Source organism: Oculina patagonica, chromosome 6, assembly GCF_052425735.1.
Source record: "Oculina patagonica isolate OP01 chromosome 6, crgOcupat, whole genome shotgun sequence".
Lineage (NCBI taxonomy): Eukaryota > Metazoa > Cnidaria > Anthozoa > Scleractinia > Oculinidae > Oculina > Oculina patagonica.
The window spans coordinates 24,703,446-24,721,943 of NC_135763.1; the positions used below are offsets into that span (position 1 = coordinate 24,703,446).

The 18,498-nt window shown below is 37.9% G+C and overlaps 1 protein-coding gene across 1 annotated transcript; it reads left to right on the top strand.

Moving 5' to 3' along the window:
- Positions 1-43: 43 nt before the first annotated feature.
- On the top strand, positions 44-18,162 carry LOC144656689 (cyclin-L2-like). Its single transcript, XM_078516931.1, has 12 exons — positions 44-266; positions 349-423; positions 858-967; positions 13,609-13,693; positions 14,134-14,172; positions 14,353-14,417; positions 14,835-14,934; positions 15,102-15,164; positions 15,751-15,792; positions 16,296-16,458; positions 17,022-17,142; positions 17,467-18,162. The coding sequence occupies exons 1-12, from the start codon at positions 75-77 to the stop codon at positions 17,987-17,989; spliced, it is 1,578 nt and encodes a 525-aa protein (XP_078373057.1). The 5' UTR covers positions 44-74; the 3' UTR covers positions 17,990-18,162.
- The last annotated feature ends 336 nt before the right edge of the window (positions 18,163-18,498 follow it).

Consider the following 18,498-nt stretch of genomic DNA (forward strand, 5'->3'; position numbering starts at 1 on the left):
TTCCCCGCCGATGACATCATAAAGAGGAATGTGACGTTTGACGAACGTTTTTCGTCAAGGGTCGAAGATCCAAAATGGCTGCTGCTACCGGCAAATCGGACTACGGAGATGTAGTAATTTCGCTAGAAAATTGCATTTTAGACGAAGATCAATTGAAGAATACACCTTCGATTAAAGATGGCTTAGATAAAGAAGTAGAAATTGATTTGCGAATCGTAGGTTGCGAGTATATTCAAATGGCGGGCATCTTGCTCAAACTTCCGCAGGTAAGCGCGTTTCAGATTTTGGTTGAAAAACTTGCTTTAGTTTGGAATTTTGAGCTGAGTTTCTTTGCTTTGGAACCTTCAGGTAGCTATGGCTACAGCACAAGTGATATTTCAACGGTTTTACTACAGTAAGTCGCTTGTTAAACACGACGGCGAGGTATGTAAAATTTTCGTGCATGCATGTTCCTGTATAAATTTTCGTTTGAATTCTATTGAATGTATGCAGGCTAATAAAGTTAAAACTACTTTCAGTATTGTAACCGGATGAAAACCAACCCTACATTTGGCTTTAAGATTAAATCCAGTCTTTCCTCTCTGACTTCTTCTAAACTTTGTTGATTTTAAAATTAATAACCACCATCGACCAGTCTGAAATTTGGACAAGAGCTTTTTGCACGTGCTTCAAAAGATTTGAGCTTTTCAATAAGCCTTCAAGATTTTCCACCCCTAAGTATTCCCTAATTTTACCCACAAATATTTGTTGAATTAATAAGGGTTTGTGATCTACTTTCTATAAAACGCGAACGTAATTAGCTGTAACAGCGGGAATATTCATGCCGAACCTACCTCCTTCCAAAATTTGTATTTCAGATCTACTCCATGGCAAGTATTTTTCTTGCTGCGAAAATCGAGGAGAGCCCAAGAAGAATACGCGATGTGATAAACGTCTTTCATCACATAAAACAGAGAAGAAATGCCAGGTAAATATCCGTACTTATGTTTGCAGTGAGGTGAAATCCATGAGGGAAATTGCCGGAAAAGTTAAAGTTTGTTTGCCCAAAATTAAAACAACTTCAAGATAATTGAAAAAAAAAAGCGCTTAAATTAAAATGGAGATTTTAATACTGAAAGAAAAATTGACATTGATGCTCTACAAAATTAAAAAAAAATTCTGAAATTTTTAGTGCCTTGTGGTTACAAGCTTCAAAGTTTTGATTTGTAGAAAAAAAGGAAAAAAAATAACACTATACTGTACAAAATGATAAGTAAATACCCGATTCCCTCTATAGCGCGCGCCTGCAGGGAATCACGGTAGTTATTCATCAAACCATGCGCGAGACTCAACAACGATGCACATTGCTGAGTCTCGCGCATGGTTTGATGAATACAACTACCGTGATTCCCTGCAGGGGTAAGAGGGAATCGGGTATTGAAATTAACTGAATTTTTTTCTTTCAAATTTGTTGGTCAAAAATATATGAGCTATGTGCAAAATATTTTCCAATCTCTTCAAACTTGTTGAAACAGGAATAACCACAAACAGGTTATTCTAGAAACACTGGCTAGTAAGTATGGCTTGTGCCATCTTAAAAAGCCCTTGAATTGCTTGCTTTCATGAAAAGGATGTCAAAAATAAAAGTAAATTTCAAGGTCATAATTTGTACTCTTCCATTTGAATTTTTTAAAACATCATTCGCTACAATGATATGTTATCATATATGCTGATCACATTAATTGCAGCAAAATCATGACACAGAATTTGAATTTGCCAGTCAGTGCTACAGTAGTACCACTGCTTGTAGCAGAACAAGTTTTGTGAAAAAGAACTTGAATTTCTTAGGAAGGCACCTCATTCTCAGTATGAAATTACAAGTAAGAAGTCTCACTATTTGCAGTGCATATCGATCGAAATTGTGTGCATGCATCTTAGACTGCTCTATCTGTAACACAAAACATGCTGGAAATAGATGACTGATGGACAATGACGTGTGTACTAGAGCACTGAACCCAACAGAATTGCAGTTAACTAACAAACATTTCATCAAGCCCTTAAAAATTGAGCTTGTTCTTTAAAGACCTCGGGAGAGTATTAGTTTTTGGATACCCAATTCCCTCTACAAGACATGGCTGCAGGGAATCATGGTAGTTGTTTTCAGCATTGCCAAGTCAAGGACATGTTCTGTTGAATACAACTACCATGACTCCCTCCAAGTACCCTTCATAGAGGTAATTGGGCATTAGGATTGGCTAAAGTGGTTAGAGCAGTTTTCATTAGAGTGTCGAAAAACCAAAACCAAAGTTATCACTCTAGCCAATCACAAAGAACACAGACAATCCAGTAAACCAATCAAAACTGTAAGCAAATACATGGCACGGAGCGCGGGAAAACGTGCGCGAGCGAGTCATGATTGGTTTTGGTTTTACTTCTGATTGGATGAGAAAGTGGCGCGATTTTTTTAAACCAATCACTAAACGTAGTAATACAAAAACAATGCAAACACAAATTACTTTCGACGCTCAAGTGAAAACCGCTCTAAGATTTGAGCAATTTGGTATTTACAAGTTAGGTGAACTTTGCCAAGCTGGAAGAGTTTTTTGCAATATGAAATGAATTTGTTTATTTAAAAAGAACTTCCATGGTGATTGTCTATATGCAAAGTTACCATGGTAATATTAGAAGGGCATTGGATTGTTGAAAACCGTGTGGCAACGTAGGCAAAAACAAAATGTGGCAACTTCAGCAGCTGAAAACCTTACAATAGAATCCAGTGATTTCTTACACCTCTAAGGAAAACAGACATTGGTTTCAGAAATGGAGAGGTTTTAAATTGAGGGTTCAGGAAATAGGGGTTCCACTTTCAGCTAAATGCACTGCAAAATTTAGTTGCAGTCAAGGAATCTTTAGGTGTTACTTTTTAAATTTAATTGTTCTTATAAAATTTTTTTAAATTTTTTATGTGTTTTAAGAGTTGAATGCAATAGCATCATTATAAATACAATTTATTCCCTGAGTATCTTGCTCAGTTAGGCAGCAAGTGTGATATTTGAAAATTAGTGGACTATCATGGTAAAGTAATGGACCTAAGTACATTTCATTGACTTGGTTTTTTTCTCTCTTTCTCCGTGCCATCGTTGCTAACTCCAGCAGCCTCCTACCACCTCAACACCCAACGCACCTATCCTCCGTGTTGCTCTAAACCAGCTCTGAAGGGTCTGGTGTTACCACGGCAACATTGGACTGAAGTGGTGCTTCTCCTATTGGTCAACGGTCTCCGTTAACTGAAGGCAAGCAGGGCATATGTAAAAGTATCTAAAATTGATTTTACCTCATTTTCATAATTTTTTCTCAAGTTTGGTGAGAAACTTAAAAGATTCAGGTAGTATAAAACTTTGACTGCTTATGAGAAAGTTCACAAAAATGCTCCAGTACTAGTACAGTATGTGGTAAAGTAAACATTAGTGCAAATAGTGTGTTTGTTTTGATTGTTTGAAGGTAAACATGTTTTTATTTGTTCATAAAAGGTTGAAACTCATCTTATATAGTTATATAGTTGCTGTATTCTAGTTCGAGATTCCCATAAAACCACATTCAAGAAATAAATATTGTATAAGATAAGGATAAAGACAGAGAGAAACTCAAATCATACAGTGCACTGGTATGTTAAAACTATGGTAACTTTCAGAGAAAGACAACAGAACAACACCATTTTTAAAGTGATAATGAATACCTGGGCTGTATCACTTTTGTGAATCATGTCCAGAAATACAACTGTGTGTTTTGGAAGTTGTTGCTGTTCTCAGAATAGTCACACATGGACAAGTTTGTGGGAAAGAATATCTGGTGTGCAGCAAAGTGGACAATCTAATTTATAAAGCCTTTGGTGACCTGAGTGTCCATTGTTGGAAAGAAAGCAGGGAAAAGAAAGCAGGGGAAAGAAAGCAGGCAAATAAGCAAGCATTGTGTGCAGAGCTCCATTCTCTGACCTGTGATGGACACCAGAGGGTGTGTCTTGGGATGTGGCAAAGTTTATCTGCAACATGTATGCAAGTCTCCATGGTGGACTAAGATAAGGTGTTTACAAAATATATTGTGGCAGTATGTGTTTGGCCTCGTAACAAAACACAAAAGTGAAATGCAGGGCTGTCATTACGTTTTTAAGCAGACATACCATTGAAGTTATCCGTAGCAATTCATTCTGTATGCAAGCGAAACCTAACACCGATCAACATTTTTGCTCATAACATTGAGTGAACTCAGCCTTAATAGGTGTTAGGGGTTACGGCCCTTAATGACAGCCCTAGAAATGCACATGAAAAGGTTCTGGGTGTTAACCAGGGATTATTGTAAATTTGATCCAAAACAGTTTCACGGAAAACAATCCTAGCAAATCCTTTTGATTATGAAAAATAAAAAAAGAATCCTTTTAGTTCTTGACGTATCCGCTAGCTTGTTACTTGTAATAGCCTGAGCAAAGTTTGCTGTTTGGTTATGAAGCAAAGTTCATTCAGTGCCTAATAGGCTAAAAGGCCTTTGATCTTTCTCTGTAAGAGTTATTTGGGGTGAAAACAGTAAAATTGGGTAATCCCTGGGCCATTATCTCTAGTGTGAAGCAATTCAAGTCATCAAGTTCAGAAGTTGTGCACCTCAACTAGATAAAAGAAATTTAACGTTTGAACAAGTACAAATTTTTGTTTTTTTGTGTTTGTCTTGTTCATCCTTACGGCAAATGTAATCTTCCTGGTAAAAAGTCAATTTTCTGGTTCACAAAGGTCTCTTATTAGATTGTATGATAAGTAGTGTTGTGGGACACTTTTAGGAATTGGTTGTTTTTGACATATTCTGCAGGGTTGCCAAGTTAAAGCCAGTGATGTTGCTAAGGGCCATTACAAGAGATGATTTTAATGGCCAAGTGTTTTCTTAGCTACATCACTGTAAAGCACAACATGTTAAAGGTTGCAGTGTTCTCACCAGGCCGCGGCCTTGCGGGATTCCCGCACAAAAAATTGAGATGGCGCACTACAGGCCAAGAAGATGCGCCCGTTAGGGCGCAGGAGCAAGATACCAGTCAAACGAATTTTTGAATGATAGTTGATTAGTTTTAAGGGTCAATCGAACACCCCAGCTTTTTTCTAAATCAAATGAATAAAAACACTTTATAACAAGATTAAAATCCTTTAAATTTACTGTCTTTACCTTCGTTGGTCACAAGTATGTAGCGAAATTTGGCAAGCATCATTATTGAATCGTAAACATCTTGGCCGCCATATTAGATCAGTTTGGTACTTCATGTAACAGACCATTTGGAGTGCGGGCTCAGGTTATTCATACCATGTGATTTTTGTTGACATAACACATTTGATACACCATGGTACAGTAGAGCATGACAGCATGGGAACTCTTTAGAGCATAATTTAAAAGGTTTACAAGGATTCATTTTCTAATCTTCATAAACTTGCTGCTGTGGTATTGACATTGCTCATTCATAATGCAGACTATGAGAGGGGTTTTAGCCTTCAAAATAACCTTAAAAGTTGTCAGAGGTCAGAGAAATAGACTTGTAGCAGAGAGGTTGGACACACTCATGCCATTGCAAGAGTTATTCCCATTTAAACATGCATTGATTCGATTGGAAGGCAGAGAAATCAGGAAGGATTTTCTCACATCAGCCATGAACCGCGAGTAACTTGTCCCCCTAATGTTCTTATAGGGCAATATCCTGGTGAGAACACTGAGGTTGTGTTACAAGAGATGATTTTAATGGCTATTTTTAATCCATAGTATATTACACAAGACAATTTTAAACACAACATGTTCCAAAAAAAACATACAACATGTTGCAAGGTTTTGAAAGCAGGTCAAAAACCTGTAACAGCAAAACGTTGTGTTAAAAATTATTTAGTGTGTCATGTTACACAATACTGATTTTTAAAAGTTGTCTCATGTAACTTCACTTTAGAATATCCTAAAATACTTTACACTTGAGAGGGAGGCGCGGTGGCCTAATGGTTAGTGCGCTCACCTCCGAGTTGAACGGCCTGGGTTCGAGGCCTGGCTGGGGCGCTGTGTTGTGTTCTTGGGCAAGACACTTTACTCTCACAGTGCCTCTCTCCACCCAGGTGTACAAATGGGTACTGGCGAATTTACTGCTGGGGGGTAACCCTGCGATGGACTAGCATCCCATCCAGGGGGAAGTAGCAATACTCCTAGTCGCTTAATGCTACGGAAACCGGGATAAGCTCCGGCCTGTATGGGCCACTAGGCTCGAAGCAGACTTTACCTTACTCAACACTTGACTATCTAGTGGGTGTCCAGCGTGCAAAGCAGTGATGTCCGATAGCCTGGGGCTAGTGGATTTTTTCCTTCATTTGCCCGAAGGGCAAGTGAAAGATTTCGGCGAATTTTTTGGAGGAAATTAATCACGCTTATAAGGATTTTTTCAGGCAATTACATCCTAGCTTGCACCCTGGTGTCCAAGTTACATGAATTAAACAGAGTAGTAAACATGAAGAAACCATAAACACGATGCTGTAGGCATGGTGTGAGCACTTTTGGGAGTCCAAGAAATTAATTAAATTTTAAACATCCAATGCTAATTTATGAAATCCCAAGACTTCAAAGCACTTCTGAAGACATGACTTCAGCAGGAAGCATTTTTGAAGTCCTTAAAATACAGGTACTTTTATTATTTTTATGGCTTTGAGAGTTCGCCTTATTTCTAAAGAGAAGTAAATCAATAATAATACTGTTAACATTAAATGATGAACACTTGGTTAGACCTTAGGACACCGTCTTGGGAATTGTAGGATATTCTAAGGTGATGTTACATGAGACAACTCTTCGGTAAACTTTCAAGGACAACATTTTGGCTACTGGGTTTACAATTCAAGGCAAGATGGTAGAAGTCATAAAACCAACAATGGAGAACACCATTTACAATGTAGATGATGCAAAGAAACAATAAAGGTCAGCTTCGAGCCAAGTGGCGCATACTGCCGGAGCTTATCCCGGTTTCCTTAGCATTAAGCAGCTAGGAGTATTTCTACTCCCCCCTGGATGGGATGCTAGTCCATCGCAGGGAACCCCCCAGCATTATTTCGCCGGTACCCATTTATACACCTGGGTGGAGAGAGGCACTATGAGAGTAAAGTGTCTTGCCCAAGAACACAACACAGTGACCCCGGCCAGGGCTCGAACCCGGAACGCTCGCTCCGGAGTCCGGCGCGCTAACCATTAGGCCACCGCGCAATAATTTAGATCAAAATCAAAAGAAAAACAGTGAATCACATGATGCATAGTGGAGTTTGCTAAATTTGAGCTTTTACACTAGCATTACACACCAGATAGTCTGTTGCATGTAAAAGAATGGGGAAATGTTCGATATATATGAATGCAGGGCTGTCAGGGCCATAACCCGTAAAACCTGTTACGGCTGAGTTCAACCAATGTTACAGGTGAAGGTGTCAATCGGTGTTACATTACACTTGCATACAAAGCGAAATCCTCTTTCCAAAGCCAGTAGGCTAAATCATAACCGGCATTCCCTCCATTCAAATAACCTTTGTAATTGACCAAATGAATTATTAATTGACCAAATGAAGGTGTATTCTGAGTACCAAAAATCCCTCCTCTTTACTAACCTATGCGGCTATGCCTCTTCTTTTTTCCTTCTTCATTTGTGTGTTAATTGCGCTCTTTCACTGCAATTTCTGAAAAGGTTAAAAGCTTCCCAGGTCTTTACAACATCACTGTCATCATCATCATTGATCCTTGGTATGCAAGTTTCTTGTACATCACCATGGAAACTCTTTTATTCTCGTCTGCACCACATCTTATATTCTTCCAACAAACCTGGGATATCTCACCAATGATCAATGACATCAATGAGTAATCGACGGGTAATCATTAATAGGGGTGTAATGATACATCGAACTATCGATGCATCGCAATTGGGAGTGCTCCGATAGCAATGCATTGATCGCAAATTTAACTAGATAACAACCGCGATAGCTTCATTAACTATCGATTTTTCCTTCATTGAAAAATGCCTTTCTTGTTCTCTGCCGTCCTTTCTCGGCTATCTATTCCTTGTTTCAGAATAGAGGCAAACTTCACGGACGTCGCTCGTCTCCAGGGCCTTATCCGGGTTTAAAATGGTGGTTCGAATATTAACTACACCCCCTCTTGGAGAAAGAAATGATTACGCTATAAAGTCACTAATTACAATACTATCATAATAGTATCGCAATAGTGTCACTACTATCGCAATAGTATTGCAATAGTAATTCAACTACACAATACTATCGCAATAGGCAAAATGACCCCAATAGTCACCCCTAATCATTGAGTAATGAACTGATTAGTCATTGATTATTGCCAATGATCAATGACTAATCCACTAATCAAAGACAAAATATTTTGCAGCCTATTGATTTCTCATTGTTGTCATTAATTACTCATTGATTACCTATTGATTACTCAGCTATTACAAATTTCCTGCCAGCTTCTGCTATTATTTTTGAGAAATACCATTTGTTTTAGTGAAATGATGTTTAACTGTACATGAAGTTATAATGCAGGCGAGACTGACTCTTCTAAGAAGACTGGTACAAGGGGGGAATTCCCTCAATCCTCCTATAACCCTCTCTCCCTTTTTATGCCTACTACACAGGCTACTTATTGCTCATTGATTACTCATTGATGTCATTAATGAGATATCACTGTAACAAATTAACCTCTCTCATCCTCTGGTCCTTCACCATTCTCTGCTACATCTCTTGGACTGCTTCTTTGCTTTTTCCCAGGTGGTAGTCCACAAAGTGCTATCCTTCTTTTGTCAGATGGCCTTTTGTAGAAAATGTGCTCTATTGATTTGTATCTTTTAGCTCTTATCATGTCATTACCAGGGTTATACAGTAGTACCAGGATATACTAGAGTTAGTACCTGGCTACTTTTAAACTGAACATAAAAAAATTGCTTCATTGTGTTCTTTTCTACTCTACTTCAAAACTCCATAAAACCCCTGCATTACAGGTGGCAAGTGTTTTCACCTATGGAGGTTGTGTCACTTATCATGTTGGGCCATGATATTATCCGTACCTCAGGCCTTTCCATCTATAAAATGCATTAAACTGAGGCCCTGCCAGGGGAACATAGGAAATTATCATAAATAGATTCAAAGCTTTGAATATATCACACGTTGTTGTAAACATTGACTCGGAAGGTCTTCGGAAGCCTCAAAACCTTCAATTTTGTGTCCAAGTTTTCTCCGCCGATATAGAATTTCAAGAGTTGATTCGCGAGGAACATAAACTTGGTGTACTCTATTGTGTTCTGGCTAGAGCGAATTTTTAAATTTCCTTCTCAAAATGATAGCATAAGATAGACCTTAACTTGGCCCTTCTGTTCTAATTTGATGCCCAAACTTTCCTTAACTTAGCAAAAGCCAATGTAGATTCAATGCATTTTGCTTATACAGCTCTTGATATAGGTTGTGAAGCTTCTCACAAATGCAATCATTTGCAACTGGCGCTATACTTTAAAATGGTGCAGAATGTAGTTTTATTTTACAAGAGTACAAATATGCACCAAAACAGATTTTTAAACTCATCTTACCCCACATAACTGTTTGCTACAGAAAGCACTGTTAAAATCCTACATTTTAAGAAACAAAAATGCCATAAACAATCATACACCAGCTTTGGAGCTGTTGTGGCACTTTATCAAGTGATGATGATTAACTTTAATTGTCACCGAATTTGGAAATACTGAAGGCTCAAACTGTTTAGACCAACATGTACATGTAGAATAATAATGATGATGATAAATAAACGCACTGTACATTGTTTCGACTTTTCTACTGTTTGCTTTTACTGCCTAGCTTTGTTGATTACTGGTCACATGTGGCTCCTTGATCCATCTTCAAATGTTCAGTTCAGTTGTGCTGTTTCTGAAATAAAGGTTTCATTAACCACAAAATAAAGCAAATTTCACTGAAATGGTTTCCTGAAGTTGTTGTCAATAAAGCAAACAAGAACATTTTTTAGAAATTTCCTACCTACTTCCATAACATTGCATTAATCTGCTGTGTTTCCCTTTCACATCAGTTGAGTATTTTACAGCATTACATCTGAGTCAGAATCTTTCCTTTACAACTAAAATAAATTTTATTCTAAGAATTTCTCATTTCTAGGGAAAAATCCTTTGGCATTATTTGAAGATGGCTTGGATGAAAGCTGATTTCAATAGCTTTTCAGAAGCATGGTGAAACTTGGAGGTTTTTTATAAACAGACAAAATCTCCACTGGGGGTAAAAGCATACAGTTTGTCAGAGTCTTTGAGGGTTTTCAAAGCGAATGTAAAATGACGAATTTACACCACTTAGTATTTTAGAAAATATTTTTATCAAGTCACCAAACTTGATTTTGCGAGTCCTCTCAAAAATTTCATGCCATATGATAGCTGTGAATTCAAGTGCTCCATTGAAAATATTTTTGCTTTCTCAGTTACTGGTTCTTTCTATTAGTGCCTTCTTTAGAATCCTCAATATTGATAAAGAATTATGGCTTACCAATCGTACATAACCTTGAAAAGATGTGGAGTTAGATTTGTAGTTGCTTACCACATAAAGGTTTTCAATACCTTCCTAGGTGTTGCCTGAGGTAACTAAACTAGCTAGGTGGCTGTCTCACTTGTGTCTGACTAAAAACTGAAAGCAAAAAGGTTTGACTGGTTTGAGCTTAATTGCATGTTTGCCCTTTCTTTGTATGGTGTTGACTGTCTTCTTCAGATACCACAACTGGTCCAACATTTTGTGCTACAAGATTACTGAAAAATTGTCGTTCTTCTCTGCACATGAAAAAGTTTACTTTTCTTGCTATGGAAAATTAAAAGTACCAGTGGCATTTGACAGAAAACCTGCTGTAAAAACAACAGGTTGGGAGATTGTGTTGCTACCGGTGTTTGCTCTCTGATTATTTTGCAGATATCTTTTGATATGATCTTTTCTTTTTAGTTCAAATTAAATGAGTTTATGAATTCATAAACCTACATGTAGTGGGCTAACTACAAGTTGAGTTAAATGAATAATAATAATTATTATTAATGAATAATAATAATTATTATTCGACTGTTCTTATCGTTGGGGTACAGGGGTTTCAAAATGTTTTGAAGTAGGCATCAGCAACTGGAAGAGCAGGCAGATGTGACAACATATGCTTGTTGTCACAAGCTGATTGCTTTGACCAGAGAAACTGGTGACATATAATCAAGTAGCTGGCAGAACTCCTGGCTTGTTTTGAAAACCCTGGGGGGGGGGGGAGACTTGAAATGTCCTCCTCTCCCTCCCCCTCCATATCCTAACACAAAGACAGGGATGTCACTAAGGGCCGGCTGCCGGCTAATTGAACTGGCTGAAATAGAACTTAAATCCGGCTGAGATTTCACATGAAAACAAAGACTTGGGTAAACTTTTAGAGCTACCAAGGCCAGAAAAGCCAGCTTGGCTTGTTGATGAGCCGGCTTAGTGTTTTCTTAGCTACATCCCTGCAAAGATAATTCCTAATTCCTTAAGGTTGTATTATACATTTTCGAAAAGTGTAATGATATTTTTAATGGAACACATTATTTCGATAGCCTGATGTAAGCACTAAAGATTGGTCAATATTAATCCAATATTTGGATACTGACGATACTAAGAAAATTGAAAAAAATTGATACACGCTAGAAATATCAATGGCTTTGATACTGTGCATGACCTGAGCCTGCAGTCTTCTGGTCAGCACTTGATGTTTATAAATTTGATTTTGAGCAAACTCAAAATGTTCTTGTTAGTTAATTAAAATCTTTGGCTTGTTGTCTACAGCTATTTCAATTAACATTGTCTGGTCAAAGCTTAAAGCTTAAATGCAAGACGGTATGGTTTTCTGGGTATTCACTAGAATTTTGCATATTGCCTACAGGAAATGCACAAGTTTGGATTTTTGCACGTGAAGGATTCACGAATTTGTTTTCCTCGTAGGAGGCCTTTCTATAGCTTTAATTTTACTGTCGCCTGGCTTAAAGTTTTGAAAATTCTTCTAAAATTCAGTATGGCTAAAAGTCCTTGTTTCCGCCTGTCGGAAGAGACGGAAAACGTGAAACTTCGCGTTTGTCATGTCTATGTATTTATTAGTATTCAACACGTGCAGCTGCTCTCCACTTCTACCCATACTACCTTTCGCCCTTGTCTTAAAGCTTTGATCGGACAACGTTAATTGAAATAGCTGTATACGTTGTTGATGCAACTGGGTAAAATCTAAATGATCAAAATTTTCAGTGGCAGACTGTCCTCATGTGACATACCAGCTAAGTCAGTGACGTCATCAATACAGTATCAATATTGAAGAAAAAAGGTGATACCATGTTGGTATTGTATCCATTTGAAAAGTTGCCATCTGCCCATCCTAAGCAAACACTTGAGAAAGTGGGTGGTGATGGTGGGTTTGATTGTACTTCTCTCAAACTCTATACTGGATTTGTATCAGACTATTTGACCATGTATGTGTTTTTATTATTTCTCACATAAAAATTGACTTACTGTACTTTTCCTGCCACAGGTTCTGTGCTGGAAGAGAATTCATAACATGGTGGTACAAGTAAATGGTGTCAATTTCCAACGTTTTTGGCAAATATTGTTTACCATATTCCCAGTCAGTTTTACACCGACACATCCAGAGTTATGTTTATATATATTAGCAACACAAGTTCAAAACAGTTGACAGCTGTTTTACTGAAGGGAAACCATTTTTCACTGATCAGCATTGTACAAACATCTCTGGAAATTCCTAGAAATTCTGTTTTCTTTTAACTATTTAAAGGGCTGATGGTTTCCTATTTCAATGCGCATGCTATTACATTTGTCATTCTCATAGATAAGCATTACTAAAGTTGTAATTAGAAAGTACGGTATTAATATTTCGGTTTCTAAAACAGAACTTTGTAAGTGCTTGCAAGGGTGTTTTTTTTAAGTTCAAAATAAATCTTAACAGGAATGTTCAATCTTGACATCAAGCTTGTGTTTTTAGACTGCAAAACATTGTTATCAGATAGCTTTATTATATTTTCCATGGAAACACGTTTTGGAAGTAAGAATGCGATGTTTATTAGTGTTATTTTCTATTTTGAAAGTGATATTGAATAATAGTAGTGCTATTACTAGTAATAACAATTTATTATTATGACTAGCATAAATATTCAAATCATGTTTAAGTTCAATTTTAAAGCCCTCTGCTCCACCTAGCCACTAATAGGGTAGATGACGATGAGACGTTTTATGGTTAAAAGTTCAAACTATTTTAAAATCAAGAGAAACTACTTTTAAAGCTGAAAATGTGTTAATGTAACAGTTCATTGCACTACAAACAGCAAAATAGTTTAAACATTTAAAAAGTATTAACTAGACTGGAGTATTTTTGTTGAACTTTCTCATACTGCTTGCTAACGGTGTTACTGCTGAATGTTCAGTCAATCCACTCTATTGGAGATGTGAGGCTGTCTGGAGTTAGCAACACGATACGGCCGTGTCGGCATTCAGTTACAGTCTGTTAGGTTGAAATGTCATGTTGCATATAATATTGTTTCAGGACCATTCAGCCCATGGAATACATGGGTAATACCTACTTTGGCCTCAAAAACCAAGTCATCAAGGCTGAAAGAAGGATACTGAAGGTCAGTTCAGGCATCATGATAGAAAATACCAGAATAAAACATTTTTTGAGTTCCCACCAATCTTGGTCAGTTTTCTCTGGACATTATGTGGTGGCAAATTTTAACAAAAGAACTATATTATGTGTCCAGCAGAGCTTTTTTTGGCTCTCAAAATAGCTGCAGTGAGAAAAAAAGGCAGTGTTCCTTTATTAGGAACCACAGTTCTTTATGCAAAAGATTATTGAAAGTTTCATTATTCTAAACTTTTGTCCATATTACACCATGACACTGTAAAAAACATTTTTTCCAACATTGTTAGCTTTCTGTCATTAGCAGTGCAACGTTCTTAAAAATCAAGCCGGTGTTTTAATTTCTATTTCTAGCAACGTTTTGAGCTGTCTGAGATCATTCTAAAATTAGATAACAAATTCACAGGTCAGTGATTTCATGTTTATTTTCAGGAACTTGGCTTCTGTGTCCATGTAAAGCATCCCCATAAGGTAGACACAACATTTTCATTGTTAGAAGTGATATAAACTTCTTACAGTTATTCTGATGAATTCTGTGCAATCTGAAGCATTTTGTTGTGGCTGTCGTTTTAAGTTGTTTCATGCTAAAACACTTTCCAACAGATGTGCAAAAAACTTGCTTTAACTTGTTTTGTTTTTATTTACTTTTAGATCATTATAATGTATCTTCAGATTCTTGAAAGTCAAACCAACCAACTTCTTGCCCAGGAGGCCTGGTATGTACCAACATAATTCCTCATAATTTGTTGTTTTTGCTGTGAAATTCTAATTGTGTAGTTCCATAAATTATCCATACCTCCCCCACAGAAGGGATTTTTCCTTAAGACCCCCCCCCCCCCCCAACCTCTCCAGTCAAACTTCATATATCTCCTTTTTAAGTTTGTGGCCTTTGAGACCCCTCCCACCCCAGGAATTTCCAATCCCTTCTGTGGGGGGAGTATGGACATTTTCTGGGAGCACACATTGTCATTTCTTTTTGAAATTATGTTGTTTTTAGTGAGTTCTAATGTTTCTTAAAAAAAATTAAATTAAGGCGCTTGAATGTAGTGGGAAAGGTGTGGCCCTTGAATATTTTAATAGTACAGTTTGCATGCTTCTCCAGTTTGAAATTTCCACATTTGATTTTCTTTCAGGAATTACATGAATGACAGTTTTAGAACAAATATTTTTGTGAGGTACGCTCCTGAAACCATTGGCTGTGCTTGTATTTTCCTTTCTGCAAGGCGACTTGGGGTATGTACTTTTAAAATAACAATAAATCTGGCATAAGGTTCAACTCATTCATTGTCAGACCACACACACAAAATTTTAATCATGTTCCTTATAGATGACCATGCATTTTCTTGTAAAGTTTTTTTCTGAGTGGTGGTGGTAATTAGAAACTATGTTGCTTATTACAGATCAGTTTACCAACCAGACCACCCTGGTGGGAGCTGTTCGGTGCAAAATTAGAAGATCTTGAGGTATGTTTTTTTATGTTGCATTTATAGATGATGATTTATGTTCAGTTATTTTATTGTGAAAGGAAAACCGACTGCCATAATAATTAAGTTGATTTTTTGCATCACTCTTGGTGTAATATCCAAGTTATGGCAGAAAGTTTAGCCTTGTTAAAAAATAATAATAATGAAGTTTTTAGGGTAGTGGTTTACTTTTACTGTTTTTCTTTTCTTTTTTTTCTAAGATTTAGTTATTATTATCATTCTAGTGACTGTGGGGGCCCCTCCCAGTATGGGGTCTTGCGGGTCTCCAGTGGCTAATTTTGTTTGATATTTTTGTATGTTTGTTTCTATTAATTTTTCTCTTTTTCCTGTATATAGTGATATATTTTAAATGCCACGAATTGTAATAAAGAAAGTTTGTTTAGAAAACTATGGCACTTGGGTCTGTTGGTTGTTGATTTATACCAAGAATATTTAAACAGAATGGCCCTGTATAATAAGCAGTTTTGTATAATTTGTACAGTCTCCAGTCCTCATTGTTGTAATATTGCAGTAGTAGCAGCAGCTTCCTTTATATTTCTGTAACATTGTTTCTTTTCTTTTGTAGGAAATTAGTCTGACACTTTTAAGTTTATACATGAGGCCAAAGGTAATGTTCTTATAGCAGAAGGTTGTAATCACAGTGAATCTTATTATTTTAAATTGTGTTTGCCAATTAGTTCTAAATTAACATCTGCACAGGTGCCTAGTAGCCCATCAGGCTGGAGCTTACCCTGTTTCTGTAGCATGGAGCGACTAGAAGTATTTCTCCTCCCCACTGGATGGGATGCTAGTCCATCGCAGGGTTACCCCTGAGCATTAAATTCGCTGGTACCCACACCTGGGTGAAGAGAGGCACCATGAGCATAAAGTGTCTCACCCAAGAACACAAAGCAGTGCCCTGGCCAGGGCTTGAACCCAGACCCCTTGATGCGGAGTCCAGCACATTTATGATTAGGCCACTACACCTCCTTCCCTTCCATAAAGATCTGGGAGTTACTTATTTAAAAGTGCTTGATTCTCACTTGTGACCTGATTTTCGAGTTCACTCTGACTAGCTTCATTTCATGTTTACTGAGCGTAGCATAAACGTTTTATTTTAATTTGTCACAGGCCAATCTGGATACTCTTCAGAAGGCTGTCGGTGAAATCCGCAAAGACCTGGCTCAGAAGAAGACTGATGGTAAACAAGATGGAACAACAGCAGCTAATAACTCTACTCCTAATCTGTCTCCTACTGGAGGCACGACAACAGCTAGAGATGATTCCAGGACAGGTACAGAAGGACTTTATCTAGATTATCTAGCGAGGGTTGCCAGTAGAGTTATAGCACTAACCTCCTTCTGTGGCTTGGTTCAATTCCTGGTCCTGACATCCTGTGTGTTGAGTTTGTTGCTGTTTCTCTCTTGGTTATCAGGGTTTTTCTTCGGGTTTTTCTGGCTTTCCTTATATACATTTGCATTTTCCAATTCGATCTGACAAAGAGAACATCATGAAAACTGGTAACGGCTGATTAATATAGCCTGAAAATATAGCCTACTGGTAGATTACTTTAAAACGGTATGAAGTCGTTTGGAATTGAACTTAGGGCCTGGCTAAACTAGGAAACATTGTTCCTTGTCATGTTTCCTAGGTGGCTAAATTTTTTGTTTCTGCAACATATATTTCCCGCGTGGCTAAACTGGGAAACATTTGCACCTGCAACAATATTTCTAGTTTAGCCATGCCTTTATTATAATTATTGTGTAACAGAATTGCAGTTTTTACCACCCACCTAATTTATTTGTTTATTTATTTATTTATTTATTTATATATATATTTATTTATTTATTTATTTAGGATCAAGGCCTTCTTCACCAAGTAAAGTTTCTCCATCATCTGCTGCAAGTCTTGCGGATGGGAAAAAGAAGAAAAGTTCATCAAAGGTGGACGATGACAAAAGGACGAGCTACAAAGAACGGTAAATACATGTGTAGCTTGTGTTAACACTCTAGAATTACCCACTTGCATGCGAAAGGCGGATGGGCAGGTAAACTCGATTTACGGATAATGTTATGTACAGGGGAATCACTGGGGATAGTGTTTCATGCATTCACTGTGTGAATTTGTGAGTGTGACAAAAAGATAGGATGACCAATGATGGATAAGCTTCAAATTTGGGAGTAGGAATGCGAAATAATACGGAAACCGGGGCCTTTACCTTGCTATTTGAACGATGTTTTTTAAAGGAATCAGACTTGGTTGTTTTAGAGATCTCACAATCTGTGTTTTATTTACATTTCAGTCCAATCTCCCGAGCAAGCCGTCGCAGCCGATCCCCCGTCAATCGCCGTTCTCGGAGCCGTTCGGGAAGCCCGACACGCAGCCGAAGTCGAAGCCGATCAAGGAGTTACAGCCGGAGCGTATCAATCAGTCCTGACCGTATTAGTAGAAGCGAGACGGAAAGCAGCGACGAAAGCCCAGACAAACGAAAAGGGAAAAGTAAACGACGACGAAGTCCGCCCCGAGGAAGAGACGACGAAAAACGAGCGCGACCTCGGAAATACGACGGCGACTACGTCCGAAAGAAGGCGAGATCCGACGGATTTAACAGTTATCAACGAGAAAAGACGCGCGATCGAAGTAGGTCGCCTTATTCTCAGAGCCGAAGTAGATCGCGAAGTCGAAGTCCGGTGAAGAGACCGCGGGGAAAATACGAACATGGACGAGAAAAGAAGAAACGAGAGGACAGACATCGCGACAGGAATGGAGTGGACTACCGGAATTCAAGGGACAAAGACCGCGACCATAGAAGGCACCGGAGATAGCGCTTGTTAAATTTTGTATTTTGTGTACAGACTTCCATAGTGGAAGAAACGCTGTGTATATATTGCAATCATGCCCATCATGCTTATCCGTTTGTCTCACGTTTGCATTTAGTACTAATACTTCATTATGGCTTCCTAGAAATCTTGTTTATTAAAAAAATGAAAGGAAAACACTTCCCTTGTTCTTGATATTTCTTCATCTCGGATTTAGTAACTGTGTGGGAAACGCTTGAAATGTACTAGTATATATTAGGGACTGGTCAATAAGTACAGGGGGGGGGGGGGGGGGGGGTGGGCCGGAGCAGAAAGGGGGTGGGTCATCAGTTTTTGAGCCCTCGAAAAGGGGTGGGTTATGTAATTTTGATCTACACGTAGGGGGTAGGTCATCTTATTTATTCACTTACTTTTAACTGTTATAGTTCCAAGAAAAGTTGTATTCATCAGTATATAAAATTGATTAAATTAAATCATTCATGGCATCCTTCCCACAAACAAACGTCTTTTTAAAA

Bases quoted from the DNA above. Each gene is read 5' to 3' on its own strand.
- LOC144656689 (XM_078516931.1), top strand. From the start codon at position 75: ATGGCTGCTGCTACCGGCAAATCGGACTACGGAGATGTAGTAATTTCG. The intron at 15,165-15,750 runs GTATGTTTTTTT...TTTCTTTTGTAG, and splicing joins CAAAATTAGAAGATCTTGAG to GAAATTAGTCTGACACTTTT. The intron at 15,793-16,295 runs GTAATGTTCTTA...AATTTGTCACAG, and splicing joins GTTTATACATGAGGCCAAAG to GCCAATCTGGATACTCTTCA.